This window comes from Xenopus tropicalis, chromosome 6, assembly GCF_000004195.4.
Source record: "Xenopus tropicalis strain Nigerian chromosome 6, UCB_Xtro_10.0, whole genome shotgun sequence".
NCBI classification, from domain to species: Eukaryota; Metazoa; Chordata; class Amphibia; order Anura; family Pipidae; genus Xenopus; species Xenopus tropicalis.
Window position 1 is genome coordinate 44,574,626 of NC_030682.2, and position 19,714 is coordinate 44,594,339.

The following is a 19,714-nucleotide window of genomic DNA, read 5'->3' on the forward strand; positions in this document are numbered from 1 at the left end:
GTATAAAAGGTTGGGGATCTCTGGTCTAAAGGCTAAAGGCCGCCCCCTGGGTTCATACGGTGCACACAAACAAGCTAAGGCACACATAGATGCTAGGCCACATCAGCCAATTAATGGGCAAAGTTCTGACTTTTACTCCCATACTACTTCCTGTTACAGTTAGAGCTGCATTATTTCCTGTCAGGGGATCTCTGAGGGAGCACTCAGCCCATCATTAAATGGTGACTCAAGGGAAAATATGTAAAAGGGCAATATTTAATATAAATATTCCAGTTTGGTAAGATTCTTTAATCAGTAAATTAATATGATATAAACTGTTGGCTTAGTATTTATTCTTGGGGTATCATTTTCCTTTAATAAGTCTTCCCTATGCAAACCCCAAAATGATCATAACATTTCAAAAAAGAACTGCATCAATTCTTTCCCTAAAACAAACCTACATTACAATTTATCAGGTATAGAAACACAATTATTTGATGATGTCATTTGAGGAAATATCTTGCCTTTACTGAAATCGCTGTTCTTTCCATGTCCCAGTGTGATGTCAAGTATAAGTACTTAGAGAAGGCTGATATATTTATTAATTAACTGTAGTGACTACTCAGCACTTAACAGAAAATAGCTGAGACAGTGGCAGGGCAGTATGAAATACGCATGACCTGTCTGCTATATAACAAATACCAAGTTTAATGCAAGGATGTACAGTAAATTACAGTAAATAAATGGTTCCATCTGAGACTGTCAGTGAGCTGACAACAACAAAGAGCATAAATACATGGAACTATTCAATCAGAAGTGTACTTCTAGCTACATTCCATGGTTACAGAAGAACTGTCCTTACTGTCCCTCGGAATTGAAAGGTCCACATTTTTTTAACACTTACACCCCAGTAGGTAAGGAACTGATGTGGATGGATAAAATGCACTGCCAATGTAAAAAGTTGTAACTATACATACAGGATTATCCTAGCACTGGACAAAATTCTGCTAAAGATCCTCCTTTTAAAGATATTTCATAATCAGAGTGACTTCTAAATATGTCATTTGGCTGTACGTACAAAATCTTCCACAGACATAGCTGGGACTTGTCTAAGACTATGTCTACGGAAAGTACATTGTAGAGTCAGAAACTCACACAGAAAATCACATACAGAACATTAAAGATGCTGATGGACATGGCATTACCTTGACATTAGTTTGTCCAAACGGCATAGGGTTGGGGCATTAAATGAATCTATTTATTTAAAGGAAATTTAAGGATGTTTAACATATGGGTACCTAACTTACACAGACTATAGGGTATCCAATAAAGGTAGTCAGTAGAAATGTATCATTGTAATGCTTTTGATATGAACAATGAAAAAAAAGGTATTAGGCACTCTGGAAAGTTACACACAGGCAAACAAAAACAAAAATCTTTATTTAAACCTTCATGTCGAGCCTATGATTAAATGTCAGTTAGACAAGAACTGCGTACAGCTTTAGGGCTCTGGTACACGGGGAGATTAGTCGCCCGCGGCAAAACTCCCTGCTCGCGGGCGACTAATCTCCCCGTGTACCAGAGCCCTTAGAGATAAAGGTTTAAATAAAGATTTTAAATAGGTTTTTTTTTTACTGTTATTGTTGACCCGTTTGTGGCTTTCCAGAGTGCCCACTACTTTTTATTGCTTATACGGCTTGTCTGCTGTGGGTCTGGGACAAGAGCACCTGGACCACCATTCTACTTTGGTGAGTTTTGTTTCCAATACTTTTGATAGGAAGCATAAGAAAAGTGGCATGAAGATGATGCCTGTATTGGCCAGCTAAGACAATACACACAGCAAGCTTTCAGAACATTGCATCCTGATTACTGGCCTCAAAAAAAGGAAATCATTGTTATGTTTCACATCAAAAGTATTACCCTGTAAGTGGTAATATAGTGGTCCCCAACCTTTTTTGTGCCAAGGACCGATGGCAAGCGGGTAAAATTTTCCACGGACTGGGGGGGGGGTGGGCGTGGTTGCGTGCACGCTTTTATACGCGCATATTCAGTGCGACCAGTAACAGAGGCGGCCCACTACAAAGCAGCCCACGGCCCGGCACTGGTCCGTGGACCCCTGAGGTATACAATATTAATATAGAACCTGCACAATATCTAAACCTTGAAGCATGAAAATAACTAGTTCAGTGCTGAACAAACAAATAAAGAGTCAGTGATTTACTTAAAAAGATTTGGAACATTATGTAAATGAAGCAAAAAAAGATTGCATTTAATATTCCTGAGTTTAGAGTTTGTAATGTATTTATGTATATTCACCTTGTAATTCCATAAACTAAAAAGACTGTGATTTTGCCACAAAAGGTATTACAAGATTCTACACTGCTACAAGTGGTAAAATACTTTATCTGCTTCACAGAATCTTGTCCCGCAACAGCAGTAAATTAACATAAGTCGGGTGAGGTAAAGTTGAATGGTGAATTTCGTTTATGCATCTACATCTGGCAGTCTACAGACTTTCACCATCAGACACCATCAGATTTTATCTTGTCGGATGCAGATGTAGCGTTGTCGCGTCAGATGACAAATGTTCCATGTAGTTTGGTTACACATCAGATTTTTCTATCAGTCCCATTATATTTTGAGCTATGTAACTACATCAGACTTGTAGGATGCGCTCTCCCAATCCAGCATCATCCTACCAAAGCTTCCATGTAGTTTAGCGCTTAAATAGCGTTACTGATGTTTTCTCCTCTTGTCACAGAACATTGTTAAACATTCTATGAAAAACAAAAATCTGCTACCTGATATGAACTGTATCGCCGCTGCACTAGATTTTCTGAATTACCAAATATTTCTTATTAATGTGCAGGGGAGATACAGTGACTTAAATGAATGTAACACCCTTGGTTAAAATGGTGTCTAATTGTTAGAAGAGATAAGGGACAAAGTCAAGAGCCACATTCTTGCCCTTTCACCTGCCCTTTTAGTAATGGTCCTAGAAACCATCACAAATAAAATCTTATGATGCCCTATGTTTAGCAAAGTATACAGACGTGCAAAGGAGATCTATAAGTGGGCAAAACCATGGTGCAATGTCCATCATTGCTGCCTTGCAGCACTGGGGTTCTCTTTTCAATTTCAACAGGGCACTTTCTGCAGGGGTTTCCCATGTTTGCATGTGTTTGCTCCAGGTACTTTAATTTCCTTCCACACTGCAAAAACATACAGGCAGGTTAGTTGATTCTTTATAAAATTGCCTGCTGCTGACTATTTTAAGCTTAAATGGGATGGATGTGAATGGTGTATAACCTCTGAGAAGTAAGGCAGAATATACAGTATTGGCGCTATATAAATAAAGAATATTAATGAGTGCTTGCATTACACACTGCTCCAAGTCAATAATTTTGTGGCTATATTTTTATTATTGCAGGCATGATACTTCCCTAATAATGTTGTTCTAAATGCACAGTAAATGCAGAGTTAAGTACAATTCAGCTTTGAATACTATATTTTGATAAAGCATCTAAATGAGGGCTCTGCTTCACAGCACCAACTGTGCAATAAAAACACACTTTAACAGGAGTTTTGATAAAATAAGACAAAACATTGGCAAATGTGTATGTAGCAAGTGTAGATTTCTTGCAAAACAACTTGGACTACTAAGTTCCACTCTTTTATTAACCATGTGCAAGCAGACTACACATAATCACATTGCTCCTGTCGCAGAAAAAACTGCAAAACAAAAGAACTCACACCTATTAAATCTTGCTATTAAAAGGAACAGTCTACGCTTCAGATGCATAACACAGTAAAGAAAAAATTGTGGCTTTGGTGAAAAACGACACTCTTAGCTTAGAGAGTATGTTATTGCCTCATTGCCAGGGGAAAAAAAAAGCAACTGTCATTAGAAAACAAAATTACTCAGCTGTTTATAAGCAAAAAGCTCTGGGGGAAACTCATAGGCCCCAAAAGGAAATGCATATTAGGGTTACACAAACATATGTCGCAGGTGTTTCAGAGGAGACAGGTGGGCAAACCTCAGTCACTAAAAGGGATTTAGTGGAATATAACGGAAATCAAATAAGCTAAATGCACGAGCGTGATGAAGATACATTGCAGTAGTTACCAGTATATGCAAAGTGAAACTGTCAGAAAAATATTTGTCTCTCTGCTGCCAAGCAAACAGATTTTTTCTTTCTGTTTTTGGATCGTAAAATTCTGCAGTATTTTAAAGCTGGAACAAACAGCCTGATATAGCGGCAATTACCACAAAACTGTTAAGGATTAACTAAATTAGCCTTATTTAAACAAATATTTCTAAAAAAGACAGCTTGTAGAAATATTCTCCTTGGTCTCCTTTGTAATAGTAGATCCATCTTAATTCTTCTAAAGCCTGTGATATTTCTAAATGAAAATGCTAATTTATCCTCTTGTTTTTCAGTCGCTGTCAGATCTGAAGATGGTCAACTATCAGGCACCTCGCGAGTCGTGCCAACGCCGGCTAACTGATCTTACGGCCGGCGGCCAATTTCCTCTAATGTTATATATCACTTATATCGTTGCAAATTACCCCTAAAATTATTTTAGAAATGCTACTTAAACGGCAAAGCATGAAGCTGCACTGTGAATATTTTATTGTGTATTACGGCTCAGAAGTGCATTGCTTTCTCTACAAAGCAGCACTGTGGATCGTACAGGACTTATTATGTGACTGTTTCACACTGATGCCACCCAAAGAGATATTTAAAACATGACTGCTCCTCAAGTCCAATGAATGTCCTTTTTTTAATGTGATCTTTCCCAACAGATGGTACTGTGACTACATCTATATGCAGAAATGGCTCTGTAATTGCTATATTTGTAGTTCAACTGTAAGTAATAAGAAACAAAGAAGGGGGAAAAGCTTCACTTGCATTTCTGAGAAAAAAAAACCAAAACGGATGCAGCATTGTAATAAGCAATAAGTAAGGCAAACCTAGTATGCTTGATTGGAGTAACAGGTTATTGCGGATGGTGGGAAACAGCTGTTTAGGTTGGTTGTATATGAAAATAAAAGCTATTCACAATCCTCAGGATACACACATACCACTGCCTCAAAACCAAAAATGGTAGACCTTTACACTAAGGGCTGTTTAAGAGGGGCACTTTTACCTGTATTTTCCTGTAGTGGATCTTTCATGTGTTCCTATATCATGCATTAAGTTTCCTTCCACCAGTGTTGTATCTATCCCAGTGAATACAAACTAACTAAACAGCCTGAAATGTGGTCAAAAACATGAAGAATCCTAACTATAGCTTAAGAAATTATTTCAAATGTTGTCAATCGTTGATTTCATCCACAGGGATGCATCTTAAGCCCATTATTCCAGTCTGCAGTAATGGGTGCATACAATGTAAAGTGCATACACTGTTCTTGCAAACATACAGTAACTACTCACAAGAGGCACATTTATCAAAAATTGTTACTTTATTTTTTTTAATTATTGTTTTGCATTGTCTCAACAGGGGAAAACCCCTTTTTGTTCCTCTGTTTTTATTATTATATTATTTTGTTGGACATTTACTATTATTGCAATTGTTTTTTTTCTTCCAAGTATGAATTTCACATCGCCATTAAGCCATGTTTCGTTGACTGGGTAAACTTATTTTTACGCAATTACTATAGAGGTTCAAAGTTTGCTCTAACCTGCTTGACATATTTATTACATGAGGCATTTATGACTAAATGCAGAGAGCAAAGTGTAACTTTGAGCACAAATTGCCATATTTTTACCCACAGTGCAGCACTAAGCCCCATAATTCTAGTGTCACCAGGGGGAGATGTGACTGACACAAAGGGGGCCAATGCATTTCAAATAAAGCAATTATGCTTATGCTTTGGCACGAATTAGACACAACTGCATTTTCAGGTGGTGTGATTTCCAATGTTGAGTGTGTAAGTTACATGTGCATACTATTCTTTTGACACAACTATGCTGCCGGACTGACGCAGCCTTTAGTGGGAACCCTGAAGCTACTGGTTTAGAGGAACTGAGCACAACTATACGTAGTGCAAAGGGCACCTTTAAATACAAGTACATTTAATGAACTATATTAACTGCAACTGTGGTACAGTTCCTAAGGAAGAGGATGGCACTTTACATTCCTTTGATAAGATTTCCTTGCAGGTCCCTGAAGCAAGGACTTATCGTTCTCATTGAAATGGATTTTATAATACCCATGGGACCACTACACTAACACTCGTCATATGGCATTGACATTGATTTTTTTTATGGTAATTGTAAAATTAGGAATCTATCCTTTTTCTAACCCTTACTTCCACAAGCCTATTTATTTCCTAACTAAATGTTGATTGGAGTTTGGCATCATTGGTTAGTTGACTTGCCTGAGCTAAAAGGAATATTAGGGACCAGTAGGGGAGGGGAAGGCATTAATTTGAACTGTACCGCAGTGCTGGTTGGACTTCGGAGACACCTGCCATTAAGATTATTAAGTTATTAAAGTATATTACAGCAATGCAATTTTTTATTCTTCTCTCTAACTCTACTAATGATTGCATGCATAAAAAGGCAATGTATCATGCATACCCACCTATTCTTTTTCTGTGTGTGTGTGTATATATATATATATATATATATATATATATATATATATATATATATATATATAGTCTAATTGAAACAAATGCCGCACTCACAGGACTTAGAAAAAATTAAAAAGGTCTTATTGTGAAAAAAAAAAAAAGTCAATCTAACGTTTCGGCCACATCCACAGCCTTTCTCAAAGTGAATACAATTTTCACAATAAAACCTTTTTAATTTTTTCTAAGTCCTGTGAGTGCGGCATTTGTTTCAATTAGACTACGTTTACTTGTTGATACTGCACCCAGGCATTCCTTGATTTAAAAGACGTGAGTGCCTGCTTTACTACCAATTGTTTTGTTTATATATATATATATATATATATATATATATATATATATATATATATACACACAAAGGATGGCACACCGCTACATAACATACCTCGGGTGCTCGGTAAAAGACCAGCAACTCCGGGATTTCATGTAAAAAAATCAAAACATATATTTAAAGTAGCATATATATATATATATATATATATATATATATATATATATATATATATATATATATATATATATATATATATATATATATATATATATATATATATATATATATATATATATATATATATATATATAGCAGAGATACTACAGTAATCACAGGACTTTGCAAAATAATTTTCTCAAGAGAAATGTCGACTATGTGACCGAAACTTTGATATTGCACTAATAAAAATATTGTGTTATTTTTCAAAATTGTGAGTGCTGTGGTATTTCTACCTTTTTCTGTACCTCACCATTTTACCTGGCACCCAGGGAGTAGGATGTTTTTGCCCTACATATTTGTATATATAAAAGCAATACAAACATTTTTTAAAAAGACAAAGCGAACTGTACCATGTTTCTGAGCAATGGTGTAATGGTGTGCTCTGGGGTTCTCAATAATTCAAGCAAACAAGAACAACAGTGTTTACCGTTCTAAAGCCCATTTAATTTGTAGGCTCAAATCTGACACCTTTCTAAAAAGTAAATGGTAATAAAGTTATGAATGGCTTAGTAGCTAATCTACAATGGTAATGCTCTAAAGAAATGAAGCAGTGTAGGTATTACTCCCTGGGATAAGGTTAACACTTTAAATTCAATAAATAGACAATATGATTTTTTCCTATTGCTTTGCTTATGATGTTGCATTAGAATTTTGTTGCTACAGGGTACAATGCTGATTTTCCAAATTCACAGTTAACGTAAAACAATAGTTTGAAACCTTTTATTCCTAGGCCTTTCTGCCTTTAGGAGATGAAAGAACATCTGGTTATTTAGGGAAAAACAATATGTTCACATCTTCTATGACTTTTTGTTTCTAATTGGGTTTTAAAGTTTTTTCCTTCTTTTTGAAAAGTAAAACCAGGCGGTGGTGAGGCAATTATTTAAAGATCAAAATGTAAACATAAATATGGACTATGACTATATTTACTATTATAAATTACTTAATAATGTTTAATAATTTGTGATTGTATATGAATATCATGTTTAATAGGCCATTATTGATTTTATTCATGCTTCCAATAAAGAGAAAAACATTTAAAGTTTTTGCCAGTTGCAGAAAATGCTGTTTTACAGGTCAGCAATTTAGTGTTGTATCAAACACTGAAAAGCTCTCCCTCCCACTAAATTTTTATTTCAAATTTATTTTACAACTTTACATTTGTAAACGAATATAAAACAAAATAAAAGCAAGAAAAAGTGAGAAAATTAAATGTTACATGGGAGGATATAAGGAAGACTAAGACGATGACGGCTCAGGCACGATGTGCAAGAAATAACTTTATAGAAATTAGTTGAGAATGGCAAACAAATAATTATACATTCAACCCAAAACACTCCATAAGACATACAATTTACATAAGGGAAAGTTTAAAAAAATTAAGTCACAGGGACCCATTAAGATCTCAGTTTAGCTTCTGTGAATGTTTAATGAGTTTACCTTGAACAACTCCAAGAGGGATATAGCATAATGCTATCCCCAGTACAGGCAGGTGCATTTTTGGCTCCGCTTAGAGCGCCGAATGGAGTCCAGGGCAGGCCGCATCGCTAGTGTAGAGATCGCAGTTGTGCTCTCTCCACTAGCAGAGCCGAATTTCCATTTCTCAACTCGCCCCATGGTAGCAGCGCCCCTGAGTACAGGTAGTCCCCTCAAAGAAAAATTTGAGGAATTTTCCTTTTCTTAAGCTGGCCCATGGTATTACAAAGATTTACATAAGTAAATTTTTTTTTGGATTCAGCTGAACTCTGAATCCTTTGAGAGAGATTTGGCAAATATTGAAGCGAATCTGAAAATTAGGCTATGGAATGGCTAAATGTTGCCTCGTGTTTACATGACAAAAAGGATTCAGATTCGCTTCAACCAGGAACATGGATTTGGTGCATCCCTAATGAAAACAGGTACATAACATGGCAGTTGTATCTCATGTCTGTCGCCCTATCTGTTCTTGCACTACCTGTATGAGGGCTTTAGGCCACAGGTCAGCAGATCATTTAACTTCATCTAGCTACCTGGGCTCATTTACAAATACTTGGTAAAATCCAATAACAGCAACCAAATATTTGCTTTCATTGTCTAATTTTTGATGATTTAATGATTTGAGCTAATTATTGATTGCATGCCATGGGTTACTCCAGTGGTTCAAATCATCCATTACTAAATCTGCCCTACTGTGTATACTTTGCTTAAAATGATCACTACTTTTTATGAGAAATAATATGCTGCCTTCTAAAATTTTTGATGCTTTACAAAGCCATACAATGAAATTACAATGAAATGGAATGTAAAGAACAACTGGCCACTCAAGTCTCACAATGAGATATCTACTACAGAATACTCTCAATTCCTGCTGAGTAAAGCTTTACTTTTACAAAAACATCTGTCCTTCTGACATGAGCTAAATGATTCTACTGCTTTCAGAGATTTGCACCATAATTATATCTCCACTTTCAAAGCATGAACCCTGCTTCCAGCATTCATCTTCATTTAGGAATTCACTCCTGTGAACTTTCAATTCAGTTGGGTTACCAAATGCCTACCTAATGAATCTGGCCGAGAAAACATTTTCTTTAAAATAAATAGGAATTTGTGCTTATTTATTGCTCTATCTGCAATGACAATGACGCGAGCCATATGCTCTACCATAAAATGTTGGTGCAGATTCAGGTAACTGTCAGATCAGCTAGATTTTATACCTGAAATAAGACATAGGCAGATGTTGTCAAAGAAACACAACAGGGGTGAAATAAAAGTAACAGTATAAAAGAGGTGTTTCACATAACATATGAGATACACTAAATGATAATAAAACGCTATAGCTAAGGAGCCTCTTTTTCCAAGACTGCTGATAAAACAGGACCCAAAAAACAACTGAGGCATTAAGAAATTGCATCTTGTCAGTTGTGCCAGTTTCAGGACCATAACAGTATTATTATAGAACATGCTTCTATTGTAGCATGGGATGCCAAAGGGTTTATTGTTTTCACATTAAACAACTCACCTTTCTTAGCATCAGAATGGAGCAATGTGTCAGAAAGTCAAAGTAAATTTTATCTCTATAACGACTGAAAGTTCTGAGTAAGCAGCCCATTTACTTCTTAAAAGGCATAGAAAGTTTGTATTTTACGGATACAGAACAGGAAATTATTAGTGTAACTACCCACAAAAACAATTTGAGTTTTATTAAGTCTGCCCCTAAATGCTTCCTTATTTTACTGGAGGCAGATAGCAAAACAGGTATAAAGAGGTCACAGTTTGGTAATAACAGGTATAGGATCTATTATCAAGAATGCTAGGGACCTGGGGTTTCTGTATTTTGGATCTCCATACCTTAACTCTGCTAATAATAAATTAAACATTAAATAGACCCAATAGGATTGTTTTGCCAACCAGTTTAGTTGGGATCAAGGGCAAGGTACTGTTTTATTATTACAGGGAAAAGGAAATGATTTAAAATAGAATAAATTATTTGCTTAAAATGGAGTCTATTGGGGATGGCCTTCACAGTTTTGAACTGTCAGCGAGTAACAAAAAGACAAATAAAGGGTCATATAGATCTGGGAAGTACACTGCCACAGGACTCTGTGCTTTGTTTTGGTGTGTGGCCACCTGTGTTCTGCAGTGCTGCATTCCTAAGGAGCGGAATGGGGTAGGCACACAGACGTCCCACTTCTGGCCCCTACCCTGAAAGTCATTCAAATACAAGTTAGGGAGCGATGGCAGATGCAGGCTACAACAGACAGGGCTGGCCTACTTCCACCGAGGCTGCATGATTCTATTTAATACTTATATTGTTTGTTTTTTTTTACATTGCCACTACTTTGAAAACAGTTTGTTTTTTACTTGTTGCTATAGAGAAAAATGCTTAGACACACCATCTAAGTTCCCCCCCCCTTCTCACCACACAACCAGTGATTAATGATATGTACAATTGTCAGTACAGATAGTAGATGACAGCCTCCAGACGTAATCTCTGTATGAGGTCCCAAAACTTTATGCTAATGTCTATTACTAGCTGCCAAGTAAGCCCTTGTTCTTAAAACACATTTTATCACTTTGATAGTGCAGTTGCTATATTATTAAAGTGATGAGGAAAACAGCATGCCATTTTACTGTACCTTTGGGTCTCGGAGAAACAGAGCCTTGAGAATGAGAGAGTGAACATCACCAATCGGGGGATAATGCATCAGAAGGCCCAAACATGTCTGGTAGTTGCTTGAGATTACTACAATTAAAGAATATATATAATTATTTTGGTTCAATTCTGTTTTTAGCACTGGAAGAGAGGACATTTGCCCTTGGCATCCAGGATTATATGGAACAAAAAATTTTATGTATTCTTTGTATTCAAGAAGACTGTTAGATACATGCAAACATTTTCTGAACTCATAGCAGCAATCACCTAACCATGGCTAACTGGAAAACTCTGATTTTGCGCTATTACCTTTGAAGCAATATTTCCTCTAATTTTTTTTTTGGCTGTGTGTGGCTAAATCATCAGGAAAATGTTAAAAGTCCAGCTTTGGTCAACCGAGCAATAACTGTTTAACTAAATATCACTTACACAGGAAAGACCTCTTGTTTTACTCTCATGAAATAATGGTAGTTTTCTATATGGATAACTGCTCAGTATATGGTTCCTTTAAAATTCTATTAATTTATAATGTGAAAAAAGGTTGTCTCTCTTTTGAAGGCAGTATTAAATGGTTGAATTAATCACATAGCTGTATTGTATTCAAAATCAATTGTTTTCTCTTATATTCTGTCACATTAGAGATTTAGATATCAAAAGTTCAATACAACTTTCTCAGCCCTTTGCTTCTCTGGTAAATTAACCTCCACAATCATCCCTAAGTAGCAGTGTAATAAATGTTTAAGGGGAAATAAACCATCCTCGGCAGTGTTGATCCACCCATATATTGCTGGAAATTGTATTAACAAGAGTTTAATCATGATCGGAGCTGTGGTTCACCAACCACAGAAGTGGATTCTTAAAGGAGAACTATACCCCCGGGTGCAAAAAGCCCCCTTAACTATCATTGCCTAGACCCCCTCACCTATCCCTTATCACATAATTTTTAAGTTTAAACTCTGTCCCTATCACTAACCAAAAATGTTGAGTAGCGCCGCAGCATACCTGGCTGACATCTTCTTAGCAACTGAAGACACTTCGGGTCTCTCATCCGATATGAACCCTGCTTGCGCAGTTGGATGTAGCAGGAAATCCGCTTTAACTGCACATGTGAAAGCAGGGTCCGTGTCGGGGGTAAGACCCGAAGTGTCTTCCAGGTACCTTGCCAGGTGCTGCGCTGCGCTACTCTGCATTTTTAGCTAGCGGTTACCGATGGGGGCAGAGTTTGAACTTAAAAACAATGCGATAAGTGAGAGGTGAGGGGGGTCTAGGCAATGATAGTTAAGGGTGCTTTTTGCGCCCGGGGGTATAGTTCTCCTTTAAGAAAATATTGCCAGTGGTCCAACTGAAGCAAGAGTATTTTCCAACTAAAGTCCTGCCTGTTCTGTGCATAGCTGACTGTTTTCTTAGCTTTGTGCATGTATTGCCAAGGGCACTCTAGTTGACTCCTTTAATGTATATTAGTTCTTTTGGTTCATGCAGTGCTCTGTCATATAAATAATCTTGATAATAGGCCTCCTGAAAACACAGAAACTATGTAGAAACTAACCTTTTTATGTGGGCACTGTAGGCTCTACATTTGGTGGCGTTTAACACACTGCAGTACCATCATATATAACTTTCCCCATGGAAATATTCAGGCCAATTCTATGCCCCTCAATGCCAGGGCTTACTGTTACTTTGCTGGAGGGCACTAGTGCAGAGTGCGCCATCGCACTCTCTGCACTAGAAGAGACAAATTTCAGATTTAATACCTGTAATATCAGCTCATAAAAGGTACCAGGAGCAGCTATTTGCCACCCCTGGTTTCTCAACTCGGTAGGTGGGTATGGCTGCATTGGGATATTACCCCAATAGGGACAGCTCTAAGGTCCATGGCATAGCGGCAGGAAGGGAGAGTAAAAGGAGAGTAGAATGGGGCCCAGTGTAAAAGGGCAGTTCTTCTTAAAGTCTGTCAGATAAGGAATATTATGCCCATGCTTATATTTATAAAGCTGAACAACTAGGGATGCACAGACTTCAGGATTCAGTTTGGCTGAATCCAAGCTCCTGGCTTAACCGAATCATGTGACTTTTTGTGACGTAAACCCGGAAGTTGTGGCGACATGTAACCCATCCAAAACCGGTTCGGCCAAATCCTTTACAAAGGATTTGGAGTGGATTCGGTGCAACCCTTGGTGCATCCCTATGAACAAGATGGTGCATTTGATGTGCAAACATAACTACAATTTTTTATTCTCAGTGTGAATGTCCTTAAAAAAAACTTTTAAATATGGCATATTCCCTATTAGATAGGGATGCGCCTAATCCACTATAAAAATGCTTTTACTTCTGTGTTCACGTGACCAAAAGTCACATGATTTAAGGATTCAGATTTGGTTCAGTAAGCATTGGATTTGGCTGAATCCTCCTGAAAAAGGCTGAATCCTGAACTGAATTCTGGATTAGGTGAATCACTAATATTAGAGTGAAACAAGAATGCAGGAACACAATTATTTTGTCCATATTCACAATAATTATAATCTGACTGCTTTAATTTGCGAAATACATGTTCAACCAGAAACTAATATATTACACTGATAATAATAAAATGAAAATGGAGACATTATTACAAACATTTCATTGAAGGGTTGACATTTAAGCAACTATATAACTGAATTTTCTAGGTGACCGATTTCCTCTTAATTCAAACCTTCCTTTTTTTGTGTACTAAAAATCATGCATTTTACAAGGGCAATTACAAAGCACATCATTCAAGGCAGGTCTATGAAAACTGCATTTTTTTTCTCCCGTCGAAATGCAAGCAATCCATCTGCTGTGGTTGTCAAAGCAAAGCCTATTAATGATGCTTGTTTAGTATACCATATTGACTGCCTGCAACAAGACTATCTGGAAGTGCATTGCAAACAAGAATTTTTTCCTTGGTAATGTTCACGGCTTTTGTTAAAGCTGCCGAGAAAAATGTATTAAAGTACATTAGATCACTACTTTATCTTAATAATGCTTCTTCATGGCAAATAGCTACTGAAGGAAACAGTTAAAAGCAAAGCCCACTGATTTAGTTGATATGGCTATGTTAAAAAGGGAAAGAGTATATTTAAAAAAAGTTATGCTGATAATAAAACTGTGGGGTGCCTATACATTGCTCCGGGATATCCCCTGTTCTGCCCTGGGAGGCATAGGCGGATGGTGATTTTTTTCTTTGGGGAGGCTAAAAAATCTATACTCCTTAATATTTTTGGTTCTACTCCGCTGCTTGCTAATTATGTTTAATATCTATATGCAATGACAGCTGTCACAGTAGACAACTTTTTTGGGGGATTTTTGTCAGACATATGAATGTTGATAACTTTACAAATACTGAAGCAATACAGTTTGTAGCAGCAGTGCAATACAAAAAATGGTCCCTTAAAATGTAAACTTTTTCAACTGCATTCAGTCTCATAGATTACCCTTTGTATGAGCACTTAACGTTAAATTAATTCCATATTTACACTTACCTTTACACTTAGCTCCCAGTAGTAATTTTTTTGTCAACTGTCAGCAGTTCCAGCCCTCACGACAGCTTCATTTACAGCAGTTCCAAAACTTTAACCCCTCCAGTTATAAGCCCCATTAAAATTCATATTATTTTCCTATGATATCCTTGCAAGATTAACTCTTACAGCCGCAAACAATTTATTGTCTTGGCCCCTGACTTGTCTCTCCATTATTAGGTATAGAAATACAAAGTTGGTACATACAGCTATGCATAAGCAAACACTTCCCATATACAACAAATATCCTGTCCATAGCAATGCAGCTACGTTGAGTAGCAGGGTTATTATTATTAATTGAATGACATTCCACACCTTTACTTCTTGCTTCAGTTTCCCAGCACAGAGATTCTAGATCTGTGTGGCCCCACCCCCTGCTGGGCGGGCACTTACACCCTGGAGTAGGTTAGGGAAGAGCAGTGGAGCCTAAGCCTAGGAGCCAAAGAAGACTGAACTCTTGAGACAGCAACACTTGTTTACTACTGGCTTACACTTGCATATCTTCACTTCTCCATCGGACCCTTATCCTTTCCTCCAAGGACTATCAGTGCCCTAGCTGGCTCCCTCACGTTTGATTACTAGATCCTTGTACAGCAGTGTACTACTGGCAAGTTAGAGTACATTTGCAAAGGACTAGGTTTTGGGGAGGCTTAGCCTCCCCAAGCCTTCATTAAAATCCGCCTATGCTGGGAGGGGGCAGAGTTGTGCATGGTATGGCTTCAGTAATGACTATACTGCACTTGCACCAAGCTTGAGTCAGCACAGAGGATACATTGGAGAAAGGAAGATGATGATAGCAGTCCAATCTGCAAGAAAAACCAAGGGCAACTTTGTCTTTAAAAGAAAAGGTGTCCTGGGCTTAGGTAACTACTGGCTAGTTTTACGGTCACTGTGGGGTGCGTAACAAATTTGAACCTCTAGTGATTGTAAGCTTTTGTCCTCCCATGGTTTTCATTTCTTGCCCAGAGCAATAAGCAAGGGGCTGCCTGCCCAGTAGAATAAGTGATATAGCTGCAACAGGCACTAACCATGGCCCTATAGGTTTTGACTCTGATTTGCAAATTACATGTAGTTATCTAAGCCTGCCTTTGCTCTACTATCACCTCTTTCTACAGATGGTGCATTTGTTACCTTGCTAGGAATAAGATACATTACTGTTGGTGGCAAGGGTTAATTTTTTTTTTTTTGGAAGGATTTTGTATGAATATTTAAATAGGTGAGGGTTACTCAGCTTCTGAGGAAGTGGCTAAGGGCCACGAAACGTGTCAAGCCGAGCAGGATATGTTGTGGGGTTGAGCCCATTATGTTTCTTTGATGCTTTTACTATAATAATAACGTTATTCTATCTTTTGTATTTTTAAATTGACTGGCTGTTGCTCCATGCTTGGGACTAGTATTTTGAGAGGCGACACCCATCTGGGGTGGTGCATGTGTAGCACGCCAGCAAGTCTACCAGACTAGTATCAAAGATGGCATAAATCCACTGTTTATCATCAGTATTTAGGAAAAACACCAGATTTTTTTATTTTCCCAGAATTTATACCATTTTGATACCGCCCCTTGTAAATGTAAAATCAGGGTTCTGTAACATTTAGCACAAGATTTGTTTTTACTGCCTTGTCTGTCATGTTCTGAATCAAGGGTTTAGGAATAAAATAAACTATGAGCTTATCAGGGCCATGGTAGGAATTTGTAGATGGAGTAACTATCAAGTATACACGTATGTTATATTCATTATGCCCCGAGAACATGTATCAGAAAAGTCAGACAAAAACATTACCATAAGAATTCTCTAAGGCAACCCTCTGCTATCACTGGTTTCCTAATAAAGGACTGTTTTCAGATATTATTGATAAATCTACTCAATGAACCTGCACCTACAGTACAAGTATTAGTATTTTCAGCAGAAGTAGTAGAGTTACAACTTCATATCTGACAACCAAATTAAGTCCAATATCACCTCCCTACTAAGAAAAGCTAACATACCAATAACTGGAGCCAACACCAAGTTCTTATACTTAAATTTAAAAAATCTTATATATTCAGCAAGGATGTTTTTGTTTTAATATGCCTATTTTGTGATACTAGATAAATCACAGTCACTTGTAAAAATGATAGTGTAAACCTTGCTGTATTACTATATATAAATATATGTAGGACAAGGCAAACAATAAATAATGTGGTACTTACAGGCATCCCGAATGTATAACAGCATGGCAATGAATATGTAATCAACTAAGTCTAAAGTAATGCTGTCTGCAAATAGTGCGTCCCATACAACAAGGAGGTCTTGAAGTGGAAATTCTCTTCCAAATAACAACCTCACCCATCGCCTGAAGATTATAAAGAAGAAGGTAGAAATGGTTATTAGAAATGTAAGATTTGAAAAACATTGTAAACAAGACTGTACACAGTGGTTTTTAAAAGTTTGTGAACCCTTTAAAATTGTCTATATTTTTATATATTAATGTGACCAAAAACATCATCTGATTTTCAAACAAGTCCAAAAAATAGATGAAGAAAACCTAGTTAAACAAATGAAAAAAAAAATATTATATTTGGTCATGTATTTATTGAAAAAAAAAAAAAAAGATAGAATAACATGTCTGCGTGTGGCACTTTAAGGTGAAATCGGAGTCTGAAGATTTCAGTCAATGGGATGACAACCAGATGTGAGTGAGAGACCCTATTTTAAGAATGGGGATCTAGCAAAGCCTGTTTCCACATACAACACATCTGTGGATGTGTATCATAGTTTGAACAAAGGAGGTGTCTGAGGACTTCCAAAAAACAGTTGTTGATGCCCATGAAGCTGGAAAAGGTTACAAGACTCTAAAGATCTCTAAAGAGTTTGGGCTCCACCAATCAACAGTCATACAGATTGTGTACAAATGGAGGAAATTCAAGGCTGTTTGCTACTCTACCAAGAAATGGTCTACCATCAAAGATAAAACCATCTGCAAGGCATCTAATAGTTCAAAGGGTTACAAAGGAACCCTGGGTAACTCCTAAGCAACTGAAGGCCTGTCTCACATTGTCGAACATTGATGTTCATGAGTCCACCATCAGAAGAACACTGTACAGCAATGTGTATGGCAGGGTAGCAAGGAGAAAACCACTGTCCCCCCCCCCAATATATTGATTACTGTCTACAGTCTTCTAAAGATCAAGTGGGTAAACAAAGAAGGATACTGTAATAATGTTTTGTGGATGAATGAAACCAAAATAGAACTTTTTGACTTAAATGAGGAGCGTTAAATTTGGAGAAAGAAAAACACTGCATTCCAGCATAAGAACCTTATCCAATCTGTGAAACATGTTGTAAGAGTGTTCTAGTTTGGGCCACTTTTGCTGCATCTGGGTGTGGATGACTCACCATCATTGATGGAACAATGAATTCTGAACTATACCATAGAGTTCTAATAGAAAATGTCAAGTCATCTGTTCATGAACTGAATCTCAAGAAACATTGAGTCATGCAGCAAGACAACAATCCTATATATATAAGTGCTACCAAAGAATGGTTAGAATAAAGTGAATGTTCTGGAATGGCCAAGTCAAAGTCCTGACCACAGTCCAATTTAAATGCTATGGAAAGACCTAAAGCGAGTGGTTCGTGTGAGGAAACTCACTGATCTGTTTGGAGGAATGGGCTAAAATTCCTTCAAGTTGATGTGCAGGACTGATCAACATTTACTGCAAAAGCTTAGTTGCAGTGACTGCTGCACAAGGGGGTCACACCAAATACTGAGAGTATGATTGCAATAAATACATGACCAAATATAATAATTTTATTTGTTTTACTAGGTTTTCCTCATCTACTTTTAGGACTTCTTTAAAAATCAGATGATCAGATGATGTTTGCTATAAAGATTGCTAATCCGTAAAAATTTAAGGTAACAAGAAATAAAGGGTTACTGCTTCCCAAATTATACTTGACCCCTTAAAGAAAAATTACTAAAGGAGTTTTGGACACATTAAAAAAAAGCTGATCCAATATACAATATTAAATAAACACCACAGGGCATATGTACAGCGTAGTGAGCACTTGCACCCAATTACTGCACCAAAAATCAGATGCAATTGTGCAGAAGTGTGCCTGCAATCGTTTCTGGTTTTCTGTGGGCGAGTGACATTGGTAACCATACAAGTGTGCTGTGCCTATTGGTGCTGGGCGCGGTCAGGAGGTGTCAATAGCTCCAGGGCTCCTCTGTGCCAATAGACGCAGCAGTGCTCGGTTCCCAATGGGTGGCAGGAAGGACTGAGCAGTACGAGCGCAACTATACGAAAGAGCAGGGAGCGCATTCTCATGCAAGTACCTTTAATGAAAGTTGTTTTTGTGCAAAACTGACTGTGGGGAAATTGCAGGTACCACAACTGCACTTGCGGAGGTAAGAGAGCCCTGCTTCATGTGTTGATAAACATAAGGATGTTGTGTAAAGTATGTTTACTTTAGTCTTTACATGGAGCACACAATAAAGACTTAACTCACTGACAGGGTACACATTTGCAAGTAAGGGGCACTCACTAAGGCACCACAAAGCAGACAAATAATAAAATCCACTTCTTTGCTTATTTTCCTCAATATAGCATATGATTTGCTTTCATATAATTACTCTCAGCAAGTGATAAGTAGTATTACGCCAAGCTTTTACTTTACATGTTCACTAATTATTCCTATTTCCAGGAAAATATGAAGCATTATCTCTAGAACAGCAGTACCTGGCATTTCTGCCTTCCATTGTCTAATTCATCTGCCTTTAATATCTCTTATAGGCCTATTAATAAAATGTCATTTGCTCACTAATTGTGATTAACAAGCCTATTAATTGCGTATAAGTTCTACTTTCGGTTTAGTCCTAAAATAACACTAGCAGCCACAATGTAAAAATAGCAATGTACTGTTTTTCACAAAAAAAAGGGTACATTTCATTAATTTT

The 19,714-nt window shown here is 37.2% G+C and overlaps 1 protein-coding gene across 2 annotated transcripts in view; it reads right to left on the reverse strand.

Moving 5' to 3' along the window:
• tbc1d5 (TBC1 domain family member 5) overlaps positions 1-19,714 on the reverse strand; it is a 286,560-nt gene that overhangs the window by 54,756 nt on the left and 212,090 nt on the right. For both annotated transcript variants that reach the window (XM_031903544.1, XM_031903545.1), the window contains exons 14-15: positions 16,965-17,107; positions 11,225-11,331 (exon numbers count right to left, since the gene is read on the reverse strand). In XM_031903544.1, coding sequence (XP_031759404.1) covers positions 11,225-11,331; positions 16,965-17,107 — 250 coding nt within the window. The remainder of the gene's footprint in view (positions 1-11,224; positions 11,332-16,964; positions 17,108-19,714) is intronic.